This window comes from Henckelia pumila, chromosome 1 (assembly GCF_033568475.1).
Source record: "Henckelia pumila isolate YLH828 chromosome 1, ASM3356847v2, whole genome shotgun sequence".
Taxonomy (NCBI): Eukaryota; Viridiplantae; Streptophyta; class Magnoliopsida; order Lamiales; family Gesneriaceae; genus Henckelia; species Henckelia pumila.
The window spans coordinates 162,909,609-162,934,235 of record NC_133120.1 but is presented as its reverse complement, the minus strand read 5'-3'; the positions used below and the strand labels follow the sequence as shown (position 1 = coordinate 162,934,235).

The following is a 24,627-nucleotide window of genomic DNA, read 5'->3' as shown; positions in this document are numbered from 1 at the left end:
AATTTCTTGACAAAGAGTGTCATGGCTTCATTGCTGATTTGCTCAGCTGATCTCTTTGGAGCTTCCTCGACCGGTGGACATATCACGGTTGAGGTTAAGGCCTTGGTTGGTTGAGAAGTAGATGGTTCATCTTCTGTTCTCATGTTGAGCTCGAACTCGTAGGCTTTGAGATCTGCAAAGAGATCATGCAGTTCAACCTTGCTTAAGTCTTTTGACTCTCTCATGGCCACTGTCTTGATCTCCCATTCTTTGGGTAAAGCTCTCATAACCTTCACAGCAATTTCACGGTTAGTATAAGTTTTACCTAAAGCAATAAGATCACAGATGATACTACTGAACCGTTCATCAAATTCAGCCATGGTTTCCCCTGGCTTCATTTTGGCGTTGTCATATTTTTGAATGGCCAAAGTGAGCTTGTTTTCCTTTGTCTGGTCATTCCCTTCACATAGCTGAGTGAGCTTCTCCCAAATCTCCTTTGCTGTGGAACATGACTTGATTTTGCTGAACATATTCTTATCCAGTGTTTTGTATAGGATGTCCCGGGCCACATTGTCAAGATTGGCCTTCTTTTTGTCCTCAGTGGTCCACTCAGCTCTTGGTTTCTCAATCATTTGTCCTGCACCATCGGCTAGAGCTGGGTTGACCTTCATAATTTTGATAGGACCGTCTGTTATGACATATAGCATGTCATCATCCTGTGCTGCAAGATGTGCCTGCATGCGAATTTTCCAATCATCATACTCTTCTTTAGAAAACATAGGAATTCTGTTGAAAGAAGTCATGATTTTAAAACTTCAGATCAGCAGTTGAGAAAGGAACCCGCTCTGATACCACTTGTTGGGATCGGTTCAGAGGGTAGAGGGGGGGTGAATACACTCTGAAACTTTTCTTCTTCTTCTTCAAAATGATCAAGTGAGGTTTAGTTCACTTAATCTGTTTTCTCAACTTCTAAAACGGTTTGAACAACTTAAATAGTGCGGAAATAGTTCAGAGGTTTTAGTGATGCAAAGTTTATAATGCAATGTATGAGCAGAATGTAAGATAAATAGCAGTAAAGACTAAGGCACGATTTATGGAAGTTCGAAGGCTTAATCCTTCTACGTCTCCCCTTCTTCCACTTAGGAAGGAATTCACTAGAAGACTTTGGTTATTACAACGTCTTGTAATACACCCACTTCAGACTTAGGACTTATCCAATGCCTAATCCGAAACTCCTAGATTTACACAGATAAGATTCTCAGTTCTTATCAGACTGGTGGAAGCTTTCAGAGTAGCTTCAATTCTCTTCAACAATGAGTATAGTTGAGTTGAGCTTCTCAAACTGCAGAGCGGTCGAGAGGCTTGAAAACCCTAGGATGATCCTTGACGATCAGATATGTGAACTGTAGGCGAGGGTTTATTTGAGCAGCAAATGAATGATCTTGTAAATGTGCTCAAGTATATCAGATGAGGACTTCTGATATTATTCAAGTGATTGAGTTGATTGAGATTTTTCTGAATTGCTTGTCTCTCTTTGTTGTCTCACTTTTTTTTTTTTGTTGTCTCACTTCTTGAGCAATCTTCCCTTTATATAGGTCAATCATCAACGTCTTTATTTTGAACGTTCTGATGCTGCATTGAATGCACATTTAATGCTCATAAATGCATTGATGATTCTGCATGAAGATCGTACACTGCAGACAACTTCCAGGGTCCAAAACTGGAATAAACGGTCGAATGCTTTATCTGTAGTCATTCTGTGTTTTTGCCATTTTGGTGCAACCTGTTGTCTCGATTGCAGGAGTCAACATATCTTCTGACACGCCGGTTCTGCTTTTAATAAAAGATCTTGCAAAGAACATCTTGTCACAGGTACTTGTCTTGAGATATCCTGATAAGCAGTTGGCATTCTACCTGTAGAGATATTTGTCCTCTGCTGGTTTGAATAACCAGTCGATAAGCTTGTGACTTCAACCGGTCGAGAGACAAAGGCGGTTGACAAGCTTCCGGTAGATAGATTTATCCTCTGCTGGTTTTGATAGCCAGTCGATAGGCTTGTGACTTCAGCCGGTCGAGAGCAAAGGCGGTTGACAAGCTTCCGGTAGAAGTTGTGGTAGATTCCTGAAATACAATGGTTGGCAGCACATTCCTATACAATGAGTTGTTGTTTGTTATCACCAAAATATCGGATTCAACAGATTATATATAATAAAAATTTTGAAAATTTCACGTAAAAGATCATAAAGTAATGAATTAGCATGCCAAAAAAAATTAGCAACTTAACAATTTTAGTTATTATGTTATTTGTTAATTATGAAGACTAATTTCATATATTATTTTATTTAAATAATAATTATTATAATTATATCATATGTTTTGATTTCTTATCAATGTTAAAGTAAAAGATAAATTTTAGTTTATGATTTTAATTGAGTTATAGTTAATCAAATATAAATAAATCTTGAAAAGAACAAAACTAAAAGCTAAATATTACGACATTAATATAAAAAATTATAATTAAAAATATATATTTACAAAAATTTTAGATTATAAATTAAACCATTGATATTTTTATATATTTAAGAAGCAGAAAATTTTTAATAATACCTATAAAAATGTTAGGATCGAAATATGTGTAGGGGGGGGGGGGGGGGAGAATACACAATTAAAAAATTTCAGAGTACTTCGATCTGATTTGTTAGAATCAGATGAAAGTTTTATTTGCTTAAAACTTTTGATCTGCTTGAAAGATTCTGACCAAGTCAGGCGGAAGTAATCTTCCTTGCAGATTGAACACTTATAAGAACTAATGCAGAAGAAATGGAATAAAAGCAGTAGAGAGATAGATTTGTTTCTGGATGTTCGGAGATGAATTCTCCTACGTCACCCCTTCTTCTGTTTCCAGAAGGATTCCACTAAAAAACTTTGACTTATACAATCCATTTGTACAAATCCAATCCAATCAATCTTTTGAAAGGAACTCCTAGCAATATTCTAAATCAAAGCAGAACAACTTTTCTACTTAAAGTTTACAAAATGAAGCAACAGAGTATGCTTCGTTGATTTGATCTGGAAAGCTATATGACTTTTATCTGGATCGAATTGAAATATTTCTTTGAGCTTTGATCGATCTGGGAGATATTATAACTCAGAGTATCGAGACTTTGATCTGATAAGTTTCTGAGTTTGAGTGAAGGCTATTTCAAAATTCGATTGCTTTGTAATTTTCACTCCTTGGTCTCGTGACTTCAATCTTCGAAATACTTGTATATATAGTCATCAAAAAGTAATCAGTAAGCCGCCAACACTTTCTGATTTTGAGCTGCCAGCATATCTCATAAATGGCTCACAAATCTTGACTTAGAGTGAAGGCCGATCAACGTTCAAAATCTCATTAAATGAGTTTGTCGTTTTCTTCAATGATAGCAACGGGTAGATTTCTGACAAGGCTTCGATCTGGTTGTTGACCATTTTAGATCTTGTGTCAATCGCTCCGGTGTAGTTTGATCTGCATCACGTTACTTTGATCTGGCAAGTTTTATAGAGATCTTTATTCTTTAATATTTGATGGGTTCGATTAATTTATTTACTTGGTTTTGTTTTGACTTTGTAATCACCAAATTTTTAGAGTTTGATTCTCCAACAATTTCCCCCTTTTTCGTGATGTCAAAACCAAGTTAATATCCGGATTGAAAATATGAAGACTATCCTCGAATAAATTTTTAAGAAGATTTCTGTCATAGATCAAATAATAATTTTAGACAAAATAAATGTCAAAAATTAATAGTTCCTTGACTTGATCTTCTTGTATTTGCTTTTCTTCTGATCTGAGAGTTTTTACTTCTTTCCCTTGCCTTTGGCTCTTGACTCAGTAACTTTTTCCCCCTTTTTGGCATCACCATGCTCGGATAAAAGATCCACGATAACAGTGAGCTGGGTACCAAAAGTGTCATGAATCTGCTTGTTATTAGCTTCAGTGGAGGCTTCTAGACTGTCAAGCTTCCGAAGAATATTTAGATATTCTGCAGTGTGTTGCTTTCGAACGTACATAACAGATTCACTTACGTTGTTTACCATTGTCAGCACATGTGATTTGAAATCACGAAGCTCAGTAGAAGTTTGTAGCTGATTTTAACTTGCTATTCACCAACAATAGAAGATAATTGGGTGAGTGAATCAGTCAAGCTTTGGTCTGGACTGACTTGAATCGGTCGAGAAGAGGAAGGTGCTGCATCTTCAGAAGAAGTGAAACCACAGAGTTGAAGTTTCGTAGCAGAGACATCAGAAGAAATAAGAGCAGTATTCTCCATAAATTCCGATGTTTCATCTGGATCTATGATAGAGATCTCGAAGATGGATAGACTAGGTAAGCTCATCTTATCTTTTATCAAAAGCAGAACCGGCGTATCAGAAGATCTGTTGACTCTTGCATCGAGACAACAGGTTGCACTAAAATGGCAAAAACGCAGAATGGCTACAGATAAAGCATTCGACCGTTTATACCAGTTTTGGACCCTGGAAGTTGTCTGCATTTAAAGAAGTATACGATCTTCATGCAGAATCATCAATGCATTTATGAAGCATTAAATGTGCATTCAATGCAGCATCAGAACGTTCAAAATAAAGACGTTGGTGATTGACCTATATAAAGGGAAGATTGCTCAAGAAGTGACAAGAGGAAGACAAGCAACACGAAAAATCTCAATCAACTCAATCACTTGAATATTATCAGAAGTCCTCATCTGATATACTGAAGCAATACTTGAGCACACTTACAAGATCATTCACTTGCTGCTCAAATAAACCCTCGCCTACAGTTTACATATCTGATCTTCAAGGATCATCCTAGGGTTTCCAAGCCTCTCGACCGCTCTGCAGTTTGAGAAGCTCAACCGGACTGTATTCATTATTGAAGAGACTTGAAGCTACTCTGAAAGCTTCCACCAGTCTGATAAGAACTGAGAATCTTATCTGTGTAAATCTAGGAGTTTCGGATTAGGCATTGGATAAGTCCTAAGTCTGAAGTGGGTGTATTGCAAGACGTTGTAATAACCAAAGTCTTCTAGTGAATTCCTTCCTAAGTGGAAGAAGGGGAGACGTAGAAGGATTAAGCCTTAGAACTTCCATAAATCGTGCCTTAGTCTTTACTGCATATTTATCTTATATATTGCTCATACATCGTGTTATAACTTGCCTTTGCATCACTAAAACCTCTGAACTATTTCCGCACTATTTAAGTTGTTCAAACCGTTTTAGAAGTTGAGAAAACAGATTAAGTGAACTAAACTTCACTTGATCATTTTGAAAAGAAAGAAAATAAGTTTCAGAGTGTATTCACCCCCCCCCCCTCTACCCTCTGAACCGATCCCAACAAGTGGTATCAGAGCGGGTTCCTTTCTCAACTGCTGATCTAAAGTTTTAAAATCATGACTTCCTTCAACAAAATTCCTATGTTTTCTAAAGAAGATTATGATGACTGGAAAATTCGCATGCAGGCACATCTTGCAGCATAGGACGATGACATTCTATATGTCATAACAGACGGTCCTATCAAAATCATGAAGGTCAACCCAGCTCTAACCGATGGTGCAGGACAAATGATTGAGAAACCAAGAGCTGAGTGGACTACTGAGGACAAAAAGAAGGCCAACCTTGACAATGTGGCCCGAGACATCCTATACAAAACACTGGACAAGAACATGTTCATCAAATCAAGTCATGTTTCACAGCAAAGGAGATTTGGGAGAAGCTCACTCAGCTGTGTGAAGGAAATGACCAGACCAAGGAAAACAAGCTCACCATGGCCATTCAAAAATATGACAATGCCAAAATGAAGCCAGGGGAAACCATGGCTGAATTTGATAAACGGTTCAGTAGTATCATTTGTGATCTTATTGCTTTAGGAAAAACTTATACTAACCGTGAAATTGCTGTGAAGGTTATGAGAGCTTTGCCCAAAGAATGGGAAATCAAGACAGTGGCCATGAGGGAGTCAAAAGACTTAAGCAAGGTTGAACTGCATGATCTCTTTGCAGATCTCAAAGCCTACGAGTTCGAGCTCAACATGAGGACAGAAGATGAACCATCTACCTCTCAACCAACCAAGGCCTTAACCTCAACGGTGATGCGTCCACCGGTCGAGGAAGCTCCAAAGAGATCAGCTGAGCAAATCAGCAACGAAGCCATGACACTCTTTGTCAAGAAATTTGGTAGATTTATGCGTAAAAACAATTCTAAATTTAAAAATTATCATAAATCGGACCATACAGATGATGGTCCTACTTGTTTTAACTGTGGCAAGCCAGGCCACTTCATTGCAGATTGCACCAATCCTAAGAGCAATGATCAGAATCAATCCTTCGAAAGAAGAAGGGGCAAGGAGGACAAGAGGACGTTTAGAAAAGGAAGAGACCAAAGGGTTCTAGTAGCAGACGAAAGCAAAAGCAAGTGGGCTGAGTCTGACTCTGACAACCCCAATACCGGAAGCTCTTCAGATGACAGCGATGATGAAAAGGTGGAATGCCTTATGGCTGACATCGAAGAAGAAGCTGAGGAGGTATTTGACTTTGGTTCACCTGAATTTACTCACAGTGATCTAGTTACTGCTTTACACAAAATGGCTAATGAATACAAAGCATTATCCAAGGAATTCGAGGAGGTAAAGGCAGAAAGAGCTGACCTAAAAGATAAGTCAAGCGAATCAAGCTGCATGCAGCGAAAAGAGCTTGATGGTCTTAAGGTCAAGCTAAGTCTGCTGGCTACTGAGAATGACACCTTGAAAAGAGTGTTCCAAGCAACCTTGACTGAGAACAAAAAACTACTTGAAACAATTAAGGCTTGGAATAAATCTTTTGTAACCATTGACAAGATTCAAGAAATCCAAAGACCGGCACATGACAAAACCGGTCTAGGGTTTGGAACAAATGAACAGTCTATGGAATCTTGTATTCAGTCAAGCCTGGACAAAGGCAATCTTAGCAAAATAAGATTTGTCAGGTCCAGCACGATATATGAACATGATGAGTGCAGCTTTGACAAAAATCAGAAAGTATCTAACGAACGAAGCTCTAAGCATAGAGGGCTGGGATATGTGGATCCCCAGATCTCTAATCAAAGAGGAACTTGGATTAAACCAAAACCTAATGAAAGAAGAAAGGGAAACCAATCTAATTTCAAAAGGCCATGGAATGAGTCTAACTACTCTAAGAGAAGATGGTCAAAGGAGAAGCCTTACCAGTACTTTAATTACAGGCCAGTTCAAAAGAGGTACAGGCTAACTGATAAAGATCAAAAAGGCAAGCAGCACACAGCAACCTCACAAGCACACACATTTACTGCTTATCGACCGCACAGATTTCTGGACACACACACAGGCAAACCTGTAAGGGTGTTCCAGGTGTGGGTCCCGAAAGGGCTAATCCGACCTGGACCCTACTAGATATGGGTACCAAAAGTTCTTCACTTTTTGCAGGTACTAAAAGTCCAAACGGGCGAGAAGACCACTTCTATCAAGGACACTACCTGGTACTTAGATAGTGGTTGCTCACGGCACATGACAGGGAATCCAGAACTTCTAACAGAAGTTGTGCTGTGCAAAGGACCAAAGATCAGCTTTGGAGACAACTCCAAAGGTAAAACCGTGGGTAAGGGTAAGATTATCCATGGTAACATCATTATCAAAGATGTGTTGCTTGTTGACAAACTGTGCTATAATTTGATAAGTATTAGTCAACTATGTGACAATGATCATTCGGTCGAGTTTCACAAACACACTTGCATCATCAAAAATGACAAAGGTGAGACTCTTATGACCGGTGTAAGAGACCTAAACACCTACAAGGTAAACTGGTCTTGCTCACATATTTCTTCACCTACTTGTCTTACTGCTCATCATGATAAACATTGGTTGTGGCATAAGCGGTTAAATCATCTAAATTTTAAGTCCATTTCTAACTTGAGGAAGCATGATTTGGTTTCTGGTCTGCCTGAAGGAGATTTTATAAAAGACAAAGTTTGTCCTGCTTGTCAACTAGGAAAGCAGGTGAGAGCAACCTTTAAAAATAAAGGGTGTATGTCTTCTTCCAAATGCTTAGATTTACTTCACAAGGACCTATTTGGTCCTATACCAGTAAGAAGCATAGGGGGAATGAGATATGCTCTTGTTGTTATAGATGACTTTTCTCGATTTACTTGGGTCATCTTTCTCCCTTCAAAAGATCAAACTGCACCTCACCTGATTAAGCTTTTTAAACGCTTGCAAAATGAACAATCTACTGTGATAGATAGAATCAGGAGTGATAGAGGGACTGAATTTTTAAACACCACTATTATAACTTATCTAGATGATCAGGGAATCAAGCATGAGTTGTCAGCTGCTAGATCCCCACAGCAAAATGGGGTGGCTGAAAGAAGGAACCGTACTTTAAAAGAAGCAGCCAGAACTATGATTGCTGATTCAAATGTTTCTCAAAGGCTTTGGGCAGAAGCAGTTAACACAGCTTGCTATACTCAAAACAGATCTATGATTAATAAACGATTTAACAAAACTCCATATGAGATCTGGAATGGCACAAAACCTGATATTTCATACTTCAAAATTTTTGGGTGCAAATGCTTTATCCACAACAATGGCAAAAATCATTTGACAGCCTTCGATGCCAAAGCAGACGAAGGAACTTTTATTGGTTACTCAGCCGTTAGGAGAGCTTATCGAGTGTTCAATCAAAGATCACTAACGGTCGAGGAAACCATTCATGTTGTTTTTGATGAATCTACTCTTTGTACAGAACAAACTCAAGGGAGCATAAATGATCTGAGTCATAGACTGGAAAACACAAATCTACAGGAAGAGAGTGACAGTGATCCATATCCTCCAAAGAAGGATGATCCAGTTCCCTCTACCGTGTGTGATCAAACAAGGCCAGAAGAGGTTCCACCAGTTGATAACGATCCTCCTGCCAATGATGATCCAGTAAACGAGGACGTTCGTCAACCAATTGATGACAACCCTTTAGGGAATTATTTTAGGTGGAACAAAGATCATCCACCTGGGTTGGTCATAGGTGACCCTTCTGCTCCTCGAAAAACACGTGGTCAAATGATTAATGAATTCTTGCATGCAGCTTTCATATCTCAGGTAGAGCCCAAGAAGATAGATGAAGCTCTATCAGATGCCAGCTGGATTGAAGCTATGCAAGAAGAGTTGAATCAATTCACCCGCAACAATGTTTGGCATCTAGTTCCTCGATCGGAAAATCAAAATGTGATTGGAACTAGATGGGTGTTTCGTAACAAGCTCGATGAACATGGCACTGTTGTGCGTAACAAAGCTCGGCTCGTTGCACAAGGATTCAGACAAGAAGAAGGCATAGACTTTGAGGAATCCTTCGCGCCAGTTGCAAGACTAGAAGCAATCCGCATCTTTCTTGCCTATGCAGCTTTCAAGGACTTTAAAGTTTATCAAATGGATGTCAAGTCTGCATTCCTCAATGGTCTACTTCAAGAAGAGGTGTACGTTGAACAACCACCAGGTTTTGTCAATCCTACTCATCCTCAATATATCTATAAACTTGACAAAGCCCTCTATGGATTAAAACAAGCACCGCGTGCATGGTATGATACATTACTAAAATTTTTACTGGAACATGATTTCCAAATTGGAACGGTCGATAAGACCTTGTTTAAATTTGTAAAAGGTGATCATGTGTTACTAGTACAAATTTATGTTGATGACATTATATTTGGGTCAACTAACCCCAAGTTGTGTTCAAAGTTCTCTAAGATGATGCAGGAGAAATTTGAAATGAGCATGATGGGCGAGCTAAATTTCTTTCTTGGATTGCAAGTGAAGCAACTTGAAACTGGAATATTTATCAATCAATCCAAGTATGCCAAGGAATTGGTAAAGAAGTTTGGAATGGAACAGTGCTCAACTGTATCTACCCCCATGAGTACATCAATCAAACTTGATAAAGATGAAGGGGGAATCCCGGTCGAGGTAACAATGTATCGAGGCCTTATTGGCTCATTGCTTTATTTGACTGCCAGTCGACCGGATATCATGTATTCAGTTTGTTTATGTGCTAGATTTCAAGCAGCACCTAAGCAATCTCATTTCATTGCCGCCAAACAAATAATTAAGTATATTAAAGGAACTACTAATGTGGGTCTTTGGTATCCCAAAGATTCAAATCTTAATCTTATTGGTAATTCAGATGCAGATTATGCAGGTTGTAGAATTGATCACAAAAGTACAAGTGGCACATGTCAATTCCTTGGAGATAGACTAATTTCGTGGTCAAGTAAGAAGCAGACATCAATTGCTACCTCGACCGCCGAAGCAGAATACCTTGCTGCTGGCAGCTGTTGTGCTCAAATACTCTGGATTCAACAGCAGCTTAATGATTATGGAATCCGGTCGAGTGAAGCTCCAATCTACTGTGACAATACAAGTGCCATAGCCATCACTCACAATCCAGTGATGCACTCTAGGACAAAGCACATTGATGTCAGGCATCACTTTATCCGAGATCATGTCTTAAAGAAGGAAATCAGGCTGGAATACATCTCTACCGATCAGCAAGCAGCAGACATATTCACCAAGCCTTTACTGGACGCTAAGTTTTCATATTTTCGAAATATTCTTGGCTTAGTAGATCTAAGTTAGTATGCATGCTTTTAGGGGGAATGATTGCTAGTATGACTTTAATAGCTTAACTGTTACATTGCCATAAATATTGGCATATCATCCCCCTTTAGCCAGTCTCTGACAGGCTCCGTACTAGCAGCTTTGTGCTTTGAACCAAATGACATTAATTGGGCGCGGTGATTATACTCTTCAAAAATTTTTGAATTTCAAAAATACTTTTCATGACATCACCATATGGCCCATAGGTTCCTATATATACTTCTTTACACTCGTATATCAACCTTTCACCGTTGCTAAAGCTTTCATATTGCATTAAAAGTTCTATCGTATTACTATCAAGCTTTTGCTTACTCTCTGCTCGAGTTCTTATCTACAGCTATCATGTCGATCCAGAAGACTTGCCTTGCAATCAACTTTGATTCCGTTATTGAGGCAAACAATGCAGGAATCACTGAGGTCTTCACCATGCTTGAAGCCTCTGGACTGAAGAAGTTTTTGGGAAGCAGCGCCATCTGCGATCTGCCTGTCTTGAAGGAGTTCTTTGCAACCGCTCAAATCGAGCATGGGACTGTCAAATGCTTGATCCGGACAGAGTCCTACTCCTTCAATCCAAAGTTCTTTGCCAGCACATTTGATCTGCCCTCCAGGGGTTTGACAAAATGCACGGATCTTCCCGATGGTAACTGCTCATACTGGTTGAAGGAATTCTCAACCACTGATGCTCCGATCAAACTGCCGGCTCAGAAGACATCTCTTAAAGCTCCATTCAGGCTATTGACCAACATCGTGGCCAAGAATCTTCTTGCCAAGGCTGGATCGTACGAAAAGGTGACAATGGAGAAATTCCAATACATGGCTTGTATCGCCTCCAAAATCAACATCAACTGGTCAGACATATTGTTCACTACATTATGTGAAATGATCAGGGAAAAAGGGCAATCCGAGGGATTTGCTCTGCAAATTTGCCACATCTTGAGCGTCCTTGGAGTAGACTTCTCCAAGACTGAGCCTCTGCATCCCACCAAATGGCTCAACAAGTCTACCATCTTCAAGTTTCTGAACAAGAAAGAGGTTGCGGTCGACACTCTGCCTTCAACCGCAAGTGTTGTTGCTGTCACTCAACCGCTTTCAACAGTCCCAGTAGCGGCCAAACCAGCCCATACCAAGAAATCTGCCAAGCGTCAACTTATCATCGAGTCTGACTCTGAAGAAGAATCATGTGAGAACATTCCACTGATTCAAGCCTTCAGCAAGTCATCTCCTTCTGTCTCCAAAGCAGCTGTGCCATCCACACCTGCAGGCGAGAAGAAGAGGCAGCACAAGAAGTTAAAGTCCCTTTCTGGACTTGCTCCTACCGTTCCAACACCAATTCTGCCAACGGTCGAGACTACTACCACTACTGCTACTGCTGCTCCACGTCCTACCAAGGGTGTGATAATCAGGGAAGGTGCCTCATCAACTCCAAAGGTCACTCTCGCTGATCCCAAGGACAAAGGGAAAGGTGTGATGATCTACTCACCTAAGGCTCAACCAGCAGCTACTGTAGAGCTCAACTTGATCATCTCTCACGTTCTCCGCACTGTCAAGCGTCACCTACAGCGCTTTGACAGATGGCATCATTCCCGTACTCACCTGACGCTTGCTCAAATATTTCCTAAGTGGAAAGCTCTGAACGTTATTGAGCAGAAGATGCTTCTTTTTGCTGACACTGAAGACATCGTGGAGGCTCTGGGAAGAAGACAGCTCATCGACTTGAAGCTTCGAGGAAGCCTGATATCTCTGTTGATTAATGAGCGTATCAAGAACTTCAAATCCAAGAGTCCTACCGCCGCCGATGACTTTGTAATTTTGACTAGACTACAGAATAGTCTACGTCAAATCACTCAACTACTTCAGCACTTCCAAGCTCTTAACAACGTAAAGACGACAGCTTCAGCAGCTTGTTTACAGGCTTATGGACTGGAAGCATAGGTGATGATGAAGACTTTTCTTACCCAAGATCAGGGTGAAGAAGACGTCTCTGCTATTACTCTTTCAGATGGGATTCTGACCGGTCTCATCACTGCTGACCTGTTTCAATCATCCGCTCTAAGATCGAGTATGGCAGCATCTTCATCGGTCGACCCCGCCTCAACCGCAGTCCAAGCAGTAATTCAACCGGAAGCAGCTGTGACTGCTCACTCATCTCCAGCGGCGACCGCTCACACCTCTCCCAGTCGTCTACAAGATTTTTTAGAAGTGATTGAACAAGAAATTCCTGTCACCTCTGTGACAGAGGCTCCTTGCAGCAGTGAAGCAGTAGTGCCCCCAACAGAGATACCAAGCACTATTGTATCACTTGCACCTCCAGAACAGCCAGTGATTGATGCTGACCCAGCACATCAACCGTCTCCATCTACTGAAAAGTTTGTGGAAGATCTCCTAATGGATGAACCGAGTGCTGATCCTGCTACTCCACCAACCATCTTGGCTGCAGTCGAGACCCCTACATCTCCAACTGTACCACTATTGGAAGGTACATCAGCTAGCTCACCAGCCAGATCACCAGCACCACCTCATCTTGAGTCTGGCCCGGCTTCACCAAGGAATGACACACAGCGTCAAATGCTTCAGACTGATGACTCATATATTGAAGCCATGGCAGCAGCTCTGGATCACACATTGATAAATAGGCTTCATGAGCTCATGCAAACAGTTTGATCCTTTTCACAAGCCATCACAAACACATCCTCATGGGTTGACAATTCACGCACGACGATGATTTGGCATTTTGAGACCGTGTCTAGCGACCTTGCTCATCTGTCCAAAGAGATCACTGCCCATCATCGCACTCAAATCAAAACGCTCTCTACCGTCTCCGAACAAGTTGTCAGATCCAAAAACCGCCTTCATAGGCAGTTGAATGATCGGATGGACACTATGCAAGCTACTCTAATTGCTCAACTAGATGCAAAAATTGATACTATGCAAGCCTGCCTTGACACTCAACTCACTGAGATCATCCTTCGACTCAACCAAGGTGATGCCAAAAAGGGGGAAGAAGAGCAACGAAGAGCAGCAGAGGCAAAAAGACGTGAAGAAGAATCCAGAAGAAAGGACGAAGCCGACAGAAGAAGAAGAGAAGGCGATAGGTCAGGAGGAGCCAGTTGGTTCAAAAGATGAACAACTTGTCTCTTCTTTACTTATCGCAGCTGTATCTCATTTTGTTTCTCTTCAGTAGGTGTAATAAGAATGCTTATTGTAATTAATGAAATTCATTCTCTCAATGAAGTTCATTTTAATGCTTTCATACTATTTTCGGAGCACTTAAGTTTTGTCATCACCAAAAAGGGGGAAATTGTTGAATCCGACATTTTGGTGATAACAAACAATAACTCATTGTATAGGAATGTGCTGCCAATCTTTTGTATTTCAGGAATCTACTACAACTCCTATCGCAACCGTCTAAACCCTTCAAGTTATCTACCGGAAGCTTATCAACCGCCTTTGTCTCTCGACCGGTTGCAGTCACAAGCCTATCGACTGGTTATTCAAACCAGCAGAGGATAAATCTATCTACCGGTAGAATGCCAACTGCTTATCAAGATATTTCAAGACAAATCCTTGTGACAAGACGTTCATTGCAAGATCTTTTATCAAAAGCAGAACCGGCGTATCAGAAGATCTGTTGACTCTTGCATCGAGACAACAGGTTGCACTAAAATGGCAAAAACGCAGAATGGCTACAGATAAAGCATTCGACCGTTTATACCAGTTTTGGACCCTGGAAGTTGTCTGCATTTAAAGAAGTGTACGATCTTCATGCAGAATCATCAATGCATTTATGAAGCATTAAATGTGCATTCAATGCAGCATCAGAACGTTCAAAATAAAGACGTTGGTGATTGACCTATATAAAGGGAAGATTGCTCAAGAAGTGACAAGAGGAAGACAAGCAACACGAAAAATCTCAATCAACTCAATCACTTGAATATTATCAGAAGTCCTCATCTGATATACTGAAGCAATACTTGAGCACACTTACAAGATCATTCACTTGCTGCTCAAATAAACCCTCGCCTACAGTTTACATATCTGATCTTCAAGGATCATCCTAGGGTTTCCAAGCCTCTCGACCGCTCTGCAGTTTGAGAAGCTCAACTGAACTGTATTCATTATTGAAGAGACTTGAAGCTACTCTGAAAGCTTCCACCAGTCTGATAAGAACTGAGAATCTTATCTGTGTAAATCTAGGAGTTTCGGATTAGGCATTGGATAAGTCCTAAGTCTGAAGTGGGTGTATTGCAAGACGTTGTAATAACCAAAGTCTTCTAGTGAATTCCTTCCTAAGTGGAAGAAGGGGAGACGTAGAAGGATTAAGCCTTAGAACTTCCATAAATCGTGCCTTAGTCTTTACTGCATATTTATCTTATATATTGCTCATACATCGTGTTATAACTTGCCTTTGCATCACTAAAACCTCTGAACTATTTCCGCACTATTTAAGTTGTTCAAACCGTTTTAGAAGTTGAGAAAACAGATTAAGTGAACTAAACTTCACTTGATCATTTTGAAAATAAAGAAAATAAGTTTCAGAGTGTATTCACCCCCCCCCCCTCTACCCTCTGAACCGATCCCAACATGTTTTATCAAATATATCCAGACTGATTGGATTGAATTTTTCTCTCTCTGTTCGAATGTGCTTTAGAAGAGTACTTTCCTGTAGTCTAAGATGAATAAACTCTCTTCTGCTCAAGGCTCTAGAAATTATCTTAGTTTCAGCCCATTCAAGAATTTTCTCTTCAAGTGCAGCAATTCTGTCCAGTGTCTTTGATTCCTTGATGTGAGAAAAATGATCCTCAGTTCGATGAAAAACCCATTTATCAAAGAACTTCATTTTCATATTCACATCTTTGATTATATGTTCAGCAGTCATATCAATAATTCTTTGAATGTTGGATAACATATTTGGAGCATCATCAGGCTTTTTGAAGAATCCAGATTGAAGTACAGCGATGTTGAGCTGAGTCACTGGTGGAACAATTTGTTCTACCAAGGAGAGTGGAATAGCTGGAATCGGTGCCGGTTGAAGAGGCAGTGGAATTCGAGGAGGAAACCTTACTATCCTTCTTCTTTTCTGAGGATGAGGTGGGATAATGGCAGCAAGGGTAACTTGATCCAATTCAGAAGATTCGGATTCAGATGAATAAATCACATCTTTCCGCTTTGCTGTAGTCTTTCTTCTCGGGATTGTTCTTTTCGGAGGCGTAGCTTCCTTTGGTGATGAGATGACCAGGGATTCTGATTCATCTTGAAGCGTTAAATCTTCAATTTCATCCGAATGAGATGAACCACGTTTGAAGATAATTAGCTGCTTAGCTTTGTATACATCAATGGCTTTTTTATTTAAAGTTTTGTGCAGATGAAGTGCAGATGAGGGTCCCAGATGGACATTCAGATCGTTCAAAATATCTCCGATTTGAACTGCAAATCCTTGTGATTGTTCTGTAGGTGCATTTATCATAGCAGATAGAATATTGAACAGAACAACAGACCAATTCACGAAAATACCAGCAGATATAGCAACCATAACGTCAATTTCTCAGATGTAATTGCATCGAAAGAACCTGCTTTGGCCAGAAGAGATTTGGCCACGATATCGTGCAGAATTCTGAATTCCATCTTCAATTCCTTCTTCTTGCAAGGAATGCGGATTGGCTTGTTGGTCAAGGAGTACATGCTCTTCATCTGCCTCTTTGTTTCAGCAGATATTGAAGAAAAATCAGCAATTCCCTGTCTTGGCAGATCAAACGAAGAAGTAAACAGGGTAGAGGTGATCCGGACATATTCTCCACCAAGACTTGCAGAGATGGAATCTTCTTCAACTTTGGCTGTCTGGAAAAATTTGGGTAGGGCTTGCTTGTAAAGCAATTTCCCGCCCTCGAGAAATTTTCGCAGCCCAGATGCTTCAACTATTCTGAACATATCCACCATTCCTTGATCGGTGAGATCGAATATGGTGTGGAAATTGATGAGAAGAACATTTTGGGTAATGGGTGTCATCGTGTTCCTGCAAGATCGAAAGAAGAAAAGTGCGAGGTATCTGTTCTTTGAGAAAGAGAAGCAATTTTAGGGCTCAGAACAATACTAAGTGTAAAAAAAAATTTAGTCGATAATTTTTAAAACCTAGCACGTGATAGATGACGTAAGCAACGATTCAAATTCAAAAAGTTGCGGCTGATGGGACAAGTACACACGCGGTTAAAAAAAATGTTTGGGAATACGGAAAGACAGTAAAAAAAAAATAAAAAAAATACGAAAATAAATCCCTTATAAATAGGTCACTCGGATGTATATGCCGAATATCCTATTTCTAAATCAAAGCATAAGATATAGATAAAGAATGAGTTCTCATCTGTCTGTCGAGGAATTAAGGAAGAACTTCAGGAATTTATCCTGAAATGGGTAATGCGTGTCTGGTTCAAATTGGAGGAGATTCGGATGTATCACCAGGCTCCATTTCCTCCACGCAAGCACGAGGATGTTTGCGAACTTGAAGATCGCAAAGACAAGTATAAGGAGTTGCTGGGTGCCATAAGAGTTGGGGAGATCCTCTCGAATCAGGGAGTATCTTATCTGATGTACAGGAAGGAGGTGAAAGTCCTCACTCATCTGATTAATGCAGGTGAGTTCAAAGGGAGACACTTTGATCCGGTTGTGTTGGAGTGGTTGAAAAAATGTTGTCTGCATGCTGATGTGAGAAAGAGGGTCTGGGGGCCAATGAGGAGAAATCTAGATGATTAGGTTGGTATGAAAAATGTAACGAAGCACTTTTGAATTATGCAAAGAAATATTATGTTTATATTATATGATTTGTGTTTTGTGTGTGCAATTGATACTTGTAGCAAATCACGTAAGAGATCTTTAAACAATATCAGATCAAAAGAACATATTAAACAGATAATATTTCGACTAAATGTTTCATCTTTAGTCAGATGAAAGATTGAAAGTCAGATGAAAAGTCACCTAAAGACAGAGATAAAAAAAAATAAAAAAATGATGGAGTGTTAAGGGTTACGAAGCAGAATACACAAAAGATAAGATAACTATGATTAGACATGATGTCTTTGAAATAGTCTGTGACTTATCAACTTTTGCAATAAAGTAAAAAAAAAAGGAAAAGGAAAGGTTTTGAGAATCTCAAGAATGATTATCACGATCTAGGCAGATAAAATTAAAGTCTCGCAATAAATAAGCAGAGGATGATTGGACGTTTTAAACATATTGAAGCTGTCGAAGTCCTTTCATTTATTTATATGTTCCTATAAGAAGCAGAGTTAGAAGACATTTTAGCAAAACATAATTTGAAACAGCAAGAGTAAATGGCGAAAGAGAATGATAACACCGTTGTTGAGCAAGAGTATGAGATCCGGAAGGATCTATACAGAAGAAGAGTGTTTGAGCAAGGAATGAAGATGTGGCATTTCCTTGATTCTCTACGCTCTCCTCACCGTGCTAACCTTCCTTCATTGTCTCCTGCAATGCGTCGCAGGAATTATGCAAGAATGCATTGGTGTAAATTTATGCTTGATACACAGAATGTTGGAGATGTCTTGAAGTCATCTGGAGTTCGTCTGTGCATTCTCCTTGCAGAGCGAGATGAGATGCAGAACATTTGCTTTGAAGATAACGTCTGCAATGGTCAAGGCTCCCTAAGCGCTTGGATGATCAACTGGAACCTAGAGATGCAAAGTAGGATAGATCTAGCTCGTGTAAACTATGAAGCAAATTAATGCGTAGTAGAATAGATCTGTTAAGATATGTACTGGAACGAGCAGTTTTAAAAAAAAATTAAATATTCCCCCTAAACATGTGCTTAATCTATTCAATATTAATTAAACCAAGAACATTTTGAAAATAAGAAAACTTAGCATCGGGTAAAGGTTTGGTGAAAATATCGGCAACTTGCAGATCGGTTGAGGCATGTTCCAGACGAACATCTTTCTTCTGGACATGATCTCAGATGAAATGGTGACGAATGTCAATATGCTTTGTTCTGGAATGTAGAACTGGATTGTATGTTATAGCAATTGCACTTGTATTATCACAAAAGATTGGTGCTTCAGATGAATTAACACCAAAATTTCCGAGTTGCTGTTGGATCCAGAGCAATTGTGCACAACAACTTCCAGCTGCTAAATATTCTGATTCTGCTGTAGAAGTAGCAATGGAAGTTTGTTTCTTACTAAACCAAGAAATAAGTCTATCACCAAGAAATTGACAAGTCCCACTTGTGCTTTTACGATCAATTCTGCAACCTACGTAATCTGCATCTGAGTAACCAATTAGATTAAAGCTAGAATCTTTTGGATACCATAAACCAACATTCTGAGTTCCCTTAAGGTATTTTAGGATTCTCTTTGCAGCAATATAGTGAGATTGCTTCGGACCAGATTGAAATCTTGAACACAGACCAACTGAGAACATAATGTCCGATTTGCTTGCTGTCAGATAGAGTAAGGAACCTATAAGCCCTCTGAATAAAGTTTGATCTACTGAGGTTCCAGCTTCATCTTTATCCAATTTGATTGAAGCACTCATTGGAGTACTAGCTGCAGAGCAATTCTCCATTCCAAACTTCTTTAGAAGTTCTTTTGTATATTTGGCCTGGTTAATGAATATCCCTTTTTCCATCTGTTTGACTTGCAATCCCAGAAAGAATGTTAGTTCTCCCATCATGCTCATTTCGAATTTGTCCTGCATCATCTTAGAAAACTTTTTGCATAATTTGGGTTTAGATGACCCAAATATGATATCATCAACATATATTTGTACTAATAACGTATGATCGCCTTGGACAAATTTAAAAAGAGTTTTATCTATAGAACCAATAGTAAAACCATGATCATTGAGAAAAAGTGAAAGAGTATCATACCAAGCTCGTGGATCTTGTTTTAACCCATAAAGAGCTTTATCCAGTTTGAACACATGATCTGGATAAATTTGGCTTTCGAAACCTGGGGGTTGTTCCACAAATACTTCTTCTTGGAGAATACCATTGAGAAACGCACTTTTAACATCCATCTGGAATACCTTAAAGTTCTTGAAATCAGCATAAGCAAGAAATATTCTAATAGCTTCAAGTCTAGCAACAGGGGCAAATGATTCATCAAAATCAATACCCTCTTCTTGTCTGTAACCCTGTGCTACAAGTCGAGCCTTATTTCTTACTACATTACCACTTTCATTGAGTTTATTTTTAAAAACCCATCTAATTCCTATTATAGATTTATCTGAAGGTCTAGGAACTAAATGCCAGACAGAGTTTCTTTCGAATTGGTTCAATTCATCTTGCATGGCTTCTATCCAACTACTGTCAAGAAGAGCTTCTTCGACTTTCTTAGGTTCTATATGAGAGATAAAAGCAGCATGTATAAATTCATTAATCATCTGACCTCTGGTTCTCAAAGGTGCAGATGGATTACCTATTACCAAGTTTGGTGGATGAGTCTTGGACCATCTGTAATTTGGACCAAGTTGATCTGTATTTCCTTGTTGATCTTGATCATTGTTATGTGCAATATGATCTGTGTTTGTTATGATCTCATTCTCAACTGGTGGTTCGTCTGGTCTTTGTTCTTCAGTTTGATCTGGTTCATATATAACATTTTGTATAATCTGGATTTCTTCTTCATCATCTGTGACAAGCTTTGAATCTTCTATTCTGTTACTAAGATCATTTAAGCTTGAAGATTCATTAGTAACAGATGTCTCATCAAAAACAATGTGAATTGATTCTTCAACTATCAGAGATTTAGTATTAAATGCTCGATAAGCTTTACTAACAGATGAGTATCCAAGAAACAAACTAGCATCTGATCTGACATCAAGTGCAGTCAGATGAGTCTTACCATTGTTGTGAATGAAGCATTTGCAACCAAATTCCTTGAAGTAGGATACCACTGGAACTTTACCATACCAGATCTCATAAGGTGTTTTTCCAATTTTCTTATTAATCATTGATCTGTTCTGAGTATAACGCGCTGTATTTACAGCTTCTGCCCAAAACTTTTTAGAAATACCTGAATCAGCAATCATTGTTCTAGCAGCTTCCTTTAGAGTTCTATTTCTCCTTTCTGCAACACCATTTTGTTGTGGTGTTCTATCTGCCGAATACTCATGCTTGATTCCATGATTTTCAAGATACGTAGACAGAGTTTGATTTGTGAACTCGGTTCCTCTGTCACTTCTAATTTTATCAATCGATTGAGATTTCTCATTTTGAAGTCTTAAAAGAAGTTTAATCAATTGAGTGGCAGTTTGATCTTTGGATTTTAAAAATACCACCCAAGTGAATCTCGAGAAATCATCAACAATAACCAAGGTATATTTCATTCCCCCTAAGCTTGTTACTGGTATAGGACCAAAGAGATCCATGTGCAATAGTTCTAAGCTTTTGGAAGATGATTTATAACCTTTGTTTTTGAAAGTTGATCTGATCTGCTTACCTAGTTGGCAGGCAGAACAAATTTTATCTTTTGAAAACTTGATTTTAGGCAGACCTGTAACCAATTCATGTTTACTCAGATTGGCTAAAGCTTTGAAGTTCAAGTGACTGAGTCTCTTGTGCCATAACCAATTTTGGTTCATCTTTGATGCTATAAAGCAGACTGAAGTGTTTGGTGGATCTGACCAATTGACTCTATAAGTATTTCCGTTTCTTTCTCCTATCATAATGATTAGTCCAGATTGATCTTTTACAGTGCAAGTGTGCTTTTGAAATTCTACGAAGTAATCATAGTCACATAATTGACTAATACTAATCAGATTGTATTTCAAATTATCTACGAGTAATACATCTTTTATGTGAATATTTCCATGGATAAGCTTACCCTTACCCATAGTTATACCTTTAAAGTTATCTCCGAAAGTGATCTTAGGTCCTGATCCTGGAATATATTCAGATAGCATTCTTCTGTCTCCTGTCATATGCCTTGAGCATCCACTATCCAAGTACCATACTGTTTGTTTGATTATTTCGCCTTTGTTTTCCTACAAAAAGAAAATAAAATAACTTTGGTCCCCATTCCTACTTGGGTCCACTCTGGATTAATCCTTTTGGAATCCATACTTGGATTATCCTTACAGACTTTCCATTATGCTGTCCTTTGGGAATGACATATTTATTTGATGACCATTGTGCATTGTGCTGTGTGTGTCAAGTGTTATGATCAGATCGATTATTCCTATTTGACTTCCAATATTTCATATTCGAGCTGTTAGATTGTGGTTTATGTTGAGTTGGTGAAGTTCTTTGTCTTTCTGAACCATTTCTAGACCAATTTGATCTAGGTTTAGTCCATCCTGACTTAGATCTATCTGGCTCAACATATCCCAGTCCTTTGTGTATGAGTTTGCTCTGATGAGATATTTAATATGTCATAGGAACCTCAGGTTCATATATCGTGCTGGATCTCACAAACTTTAAATACTTTAAGTTTTTATTCTCCAGACATGATTGAGTGGTTGAAGTAGATGAACTTCCTTCATTTGTGATGTAGCCTAAGCCAGATTTATCTCCAGCTTGCTTTTGCATTCCGGTAAGTCTATCTAAGGATATCAATGCTTTATTCCAAGAATTTACTAGATCTGTTAATCTCTGATTTTCAGATAAAGTTTCTTGTAGCTTACTTCTCATATCATTGTTCTCGGTCATCAACAAATTTATCTGAGCTTTTAGACTGTCAGAGTACTCTTTCGAGTTACTTTGATCTGACTTATCTGTTGTGCTCTTTTCATTTGTTCTGACTTCATCGAACTTTTGAGATAGTGTGCGATATTCAATGACCATCTCATTTAATGCATTAATAAGATCTTCCTTACTAAATTCATCAGAAGTAAAGTCAAGTACCTCTCCATCGTCTGGAATGTCAGCGACATTAGCCATAAGACATTTGACAGCTTCATCTTCACTTTCACTTGACGATGCTTCTGAGTCGGATGAGGTGGAATCTGATTCTGCCCATTTGCTATTGCTTTCATCTGCTAATAGGGCTTTTTGTTCTTTCTTTCTGCTGAATCTTTTCTTTTCTTCTCTCGAATTCTTTTTGTATGAAGTTCTTTTCTCATCCTTCTTGGGTTTGGTACAATCGGCTATGAAGTGTCCTTCTTTTCCACAATTGTAGCAAGCTCGATTTTCTTCAGCTGGTTCATTTGATTTGAAACTTGATCTGTTAGCTCTTTGGAAACTATTTTGATTCTTCCTCATGAATCTTCCAAATTTCTTTACAAATAGTGACATTGCATCGCTACTGATTTGTTCTGCGGTCTTAGTTGCAGGAGTTTCATCTGCTGCAGTGAGAGCTTTGGTGACTTGTGATGTTGATGTGTCTTCCTCAGTTCGAACTCCCAGCTCGAATTCATAGGCTTTGAGGTCTGCAAATAAATCATGTAGTTCGATCTTATTGAGATCTTTGGATTCTCTCATAGCGACTGTCTTTACATCCCATTCTCGTGGCAGAGCTCTCATGACTTTGAGTGCTACTTCACGATTGCTGTAACTCTTTCCAAGTGCATTTAGCTCGATCATAATGCTGCTGAATCTTTCATCAAATTAATTCATTGTTTCTCCTGGTTTCATCTTGATATTGTCAAACTTTTGAATAGCCACCATGAGTTTGTTCTCTTTCGTTTGATCATTTCCTTCACACAATTGAGTGAGCTTTTCCCATATTTCTTTGGCAGTAGTGCAGCTTTTGATCTTGCTAAACATGTTTTTGTCCAGAGTTTTGTATAGAATATCTCTGGCAACATTGTCAAGATTGGATTTCCTTTTATCTTCAGAAGTCCATTCAGATCGAGGTTTTTTTATCATCTGAGGAGCACCTTCAGTAATAGCAACAGCAGTGTTGACTTTCATAATCTTCATTGGTCCATCTGTTACAACGAACCACATATCATCATCCAGTGCTGATAGATGTGCCTGCATACGAATTTTCCAGTCATCATAATCTTCTTTTGAAAACATAGGAATTTTACTAAACGATGTCATAGCTAAAGATGTCATAGATTAAGAGACGATTCAGGTGATAAGCAAGAACCCCTCTGATACCACTTGTTAGGATCGAAATATGTGTAGAGGGGGGGGGGGGGGTGAATACACAATTAAAAAATTTTAGAGTACTTCGATTTGATTTGTTAGAATCAGATAAAAGTTTTATTTGCTTAAAACTTTTGATCTGCTTGAAAGATTCTGACCAAGTCAGGCGGAAGTAATCTTCCTTGCAGATTGAACACTTATAAGAACTAATGCAGATGAAATGGAATAAAAGCAGTAGAGAGATAGATTTGTTTCTGGATGTTTGGAGATGAATTCTCCTACGTCACCCCTTCTTCTGTTTCCAGAAGGATTCCACTAGAAGACTTTGACTTATACAATCCCTTTGTACAAATCCAATCCAATCAATCTTTTGAAGGAACTCCTAGCAATATTCTAACTCAAAGCAGAACAACTTTTCTACTTAAAGTTTACAAAATGAAGCAACAGAGTATGCTTCGTTGATTTGATCTGGAAAGCTATATGACTTTGATCTGGATCGAATTGAAATATTTCTTTGAGCTTTGATCGATCTGGGAGATATTATAACTCAGAGTATCGAGACTTTGATCTGATAAGTTTCTGAGTTTGAGTGAAGGCTATTTCAAAATTCGATTGCTTTGTAATTTTCACTCCTTGGTCTCGTGACTTCAATCTTCGAAATACTTGTATATATAGTCATCAAAAAGTAATCAGTGAGCCGCCAACACTTTCTGATTTTGAGCTGCCAGCATATCTCATAAATGGCTCACAAATCTTGACTTAGAGTGAAGGCTGATCAACGTTCAAAATCTCATTAAATGAGTTTGTCGTTTTCTTCAATGATAGCAACGGGTAGATTTCTGACAAGGCTTCGATCTGGTTGTTGACCATTTTAGATCTTGTGTCAATCGCTCCGGTGTAGTTTGATCTGCATCACGTTACT

General features: G+C 38.9%; 1 protein-coding gene across 1 annotated transcript; it reads right to left on the bottom strand.

Moving 5' to 3' along the window:
- Positions 1-18,625: 18,625 nt before the first annotated feature.
- LOC140874355 (secreted RxLR effector protein 161-like) lies at positions 18,626-19,351 on the bottom strand. Its single transcript, XM_073277641.1, has one exon. It carries the CDS (start codon positions 19,349-19,351, stop codon positions 18,626-18,628), a length of 726 nt encoding a protein of 241 aa, XP_073133742.1.
- Positions 19,352-24,627: the final 5,276 nt, after the last annotated feature.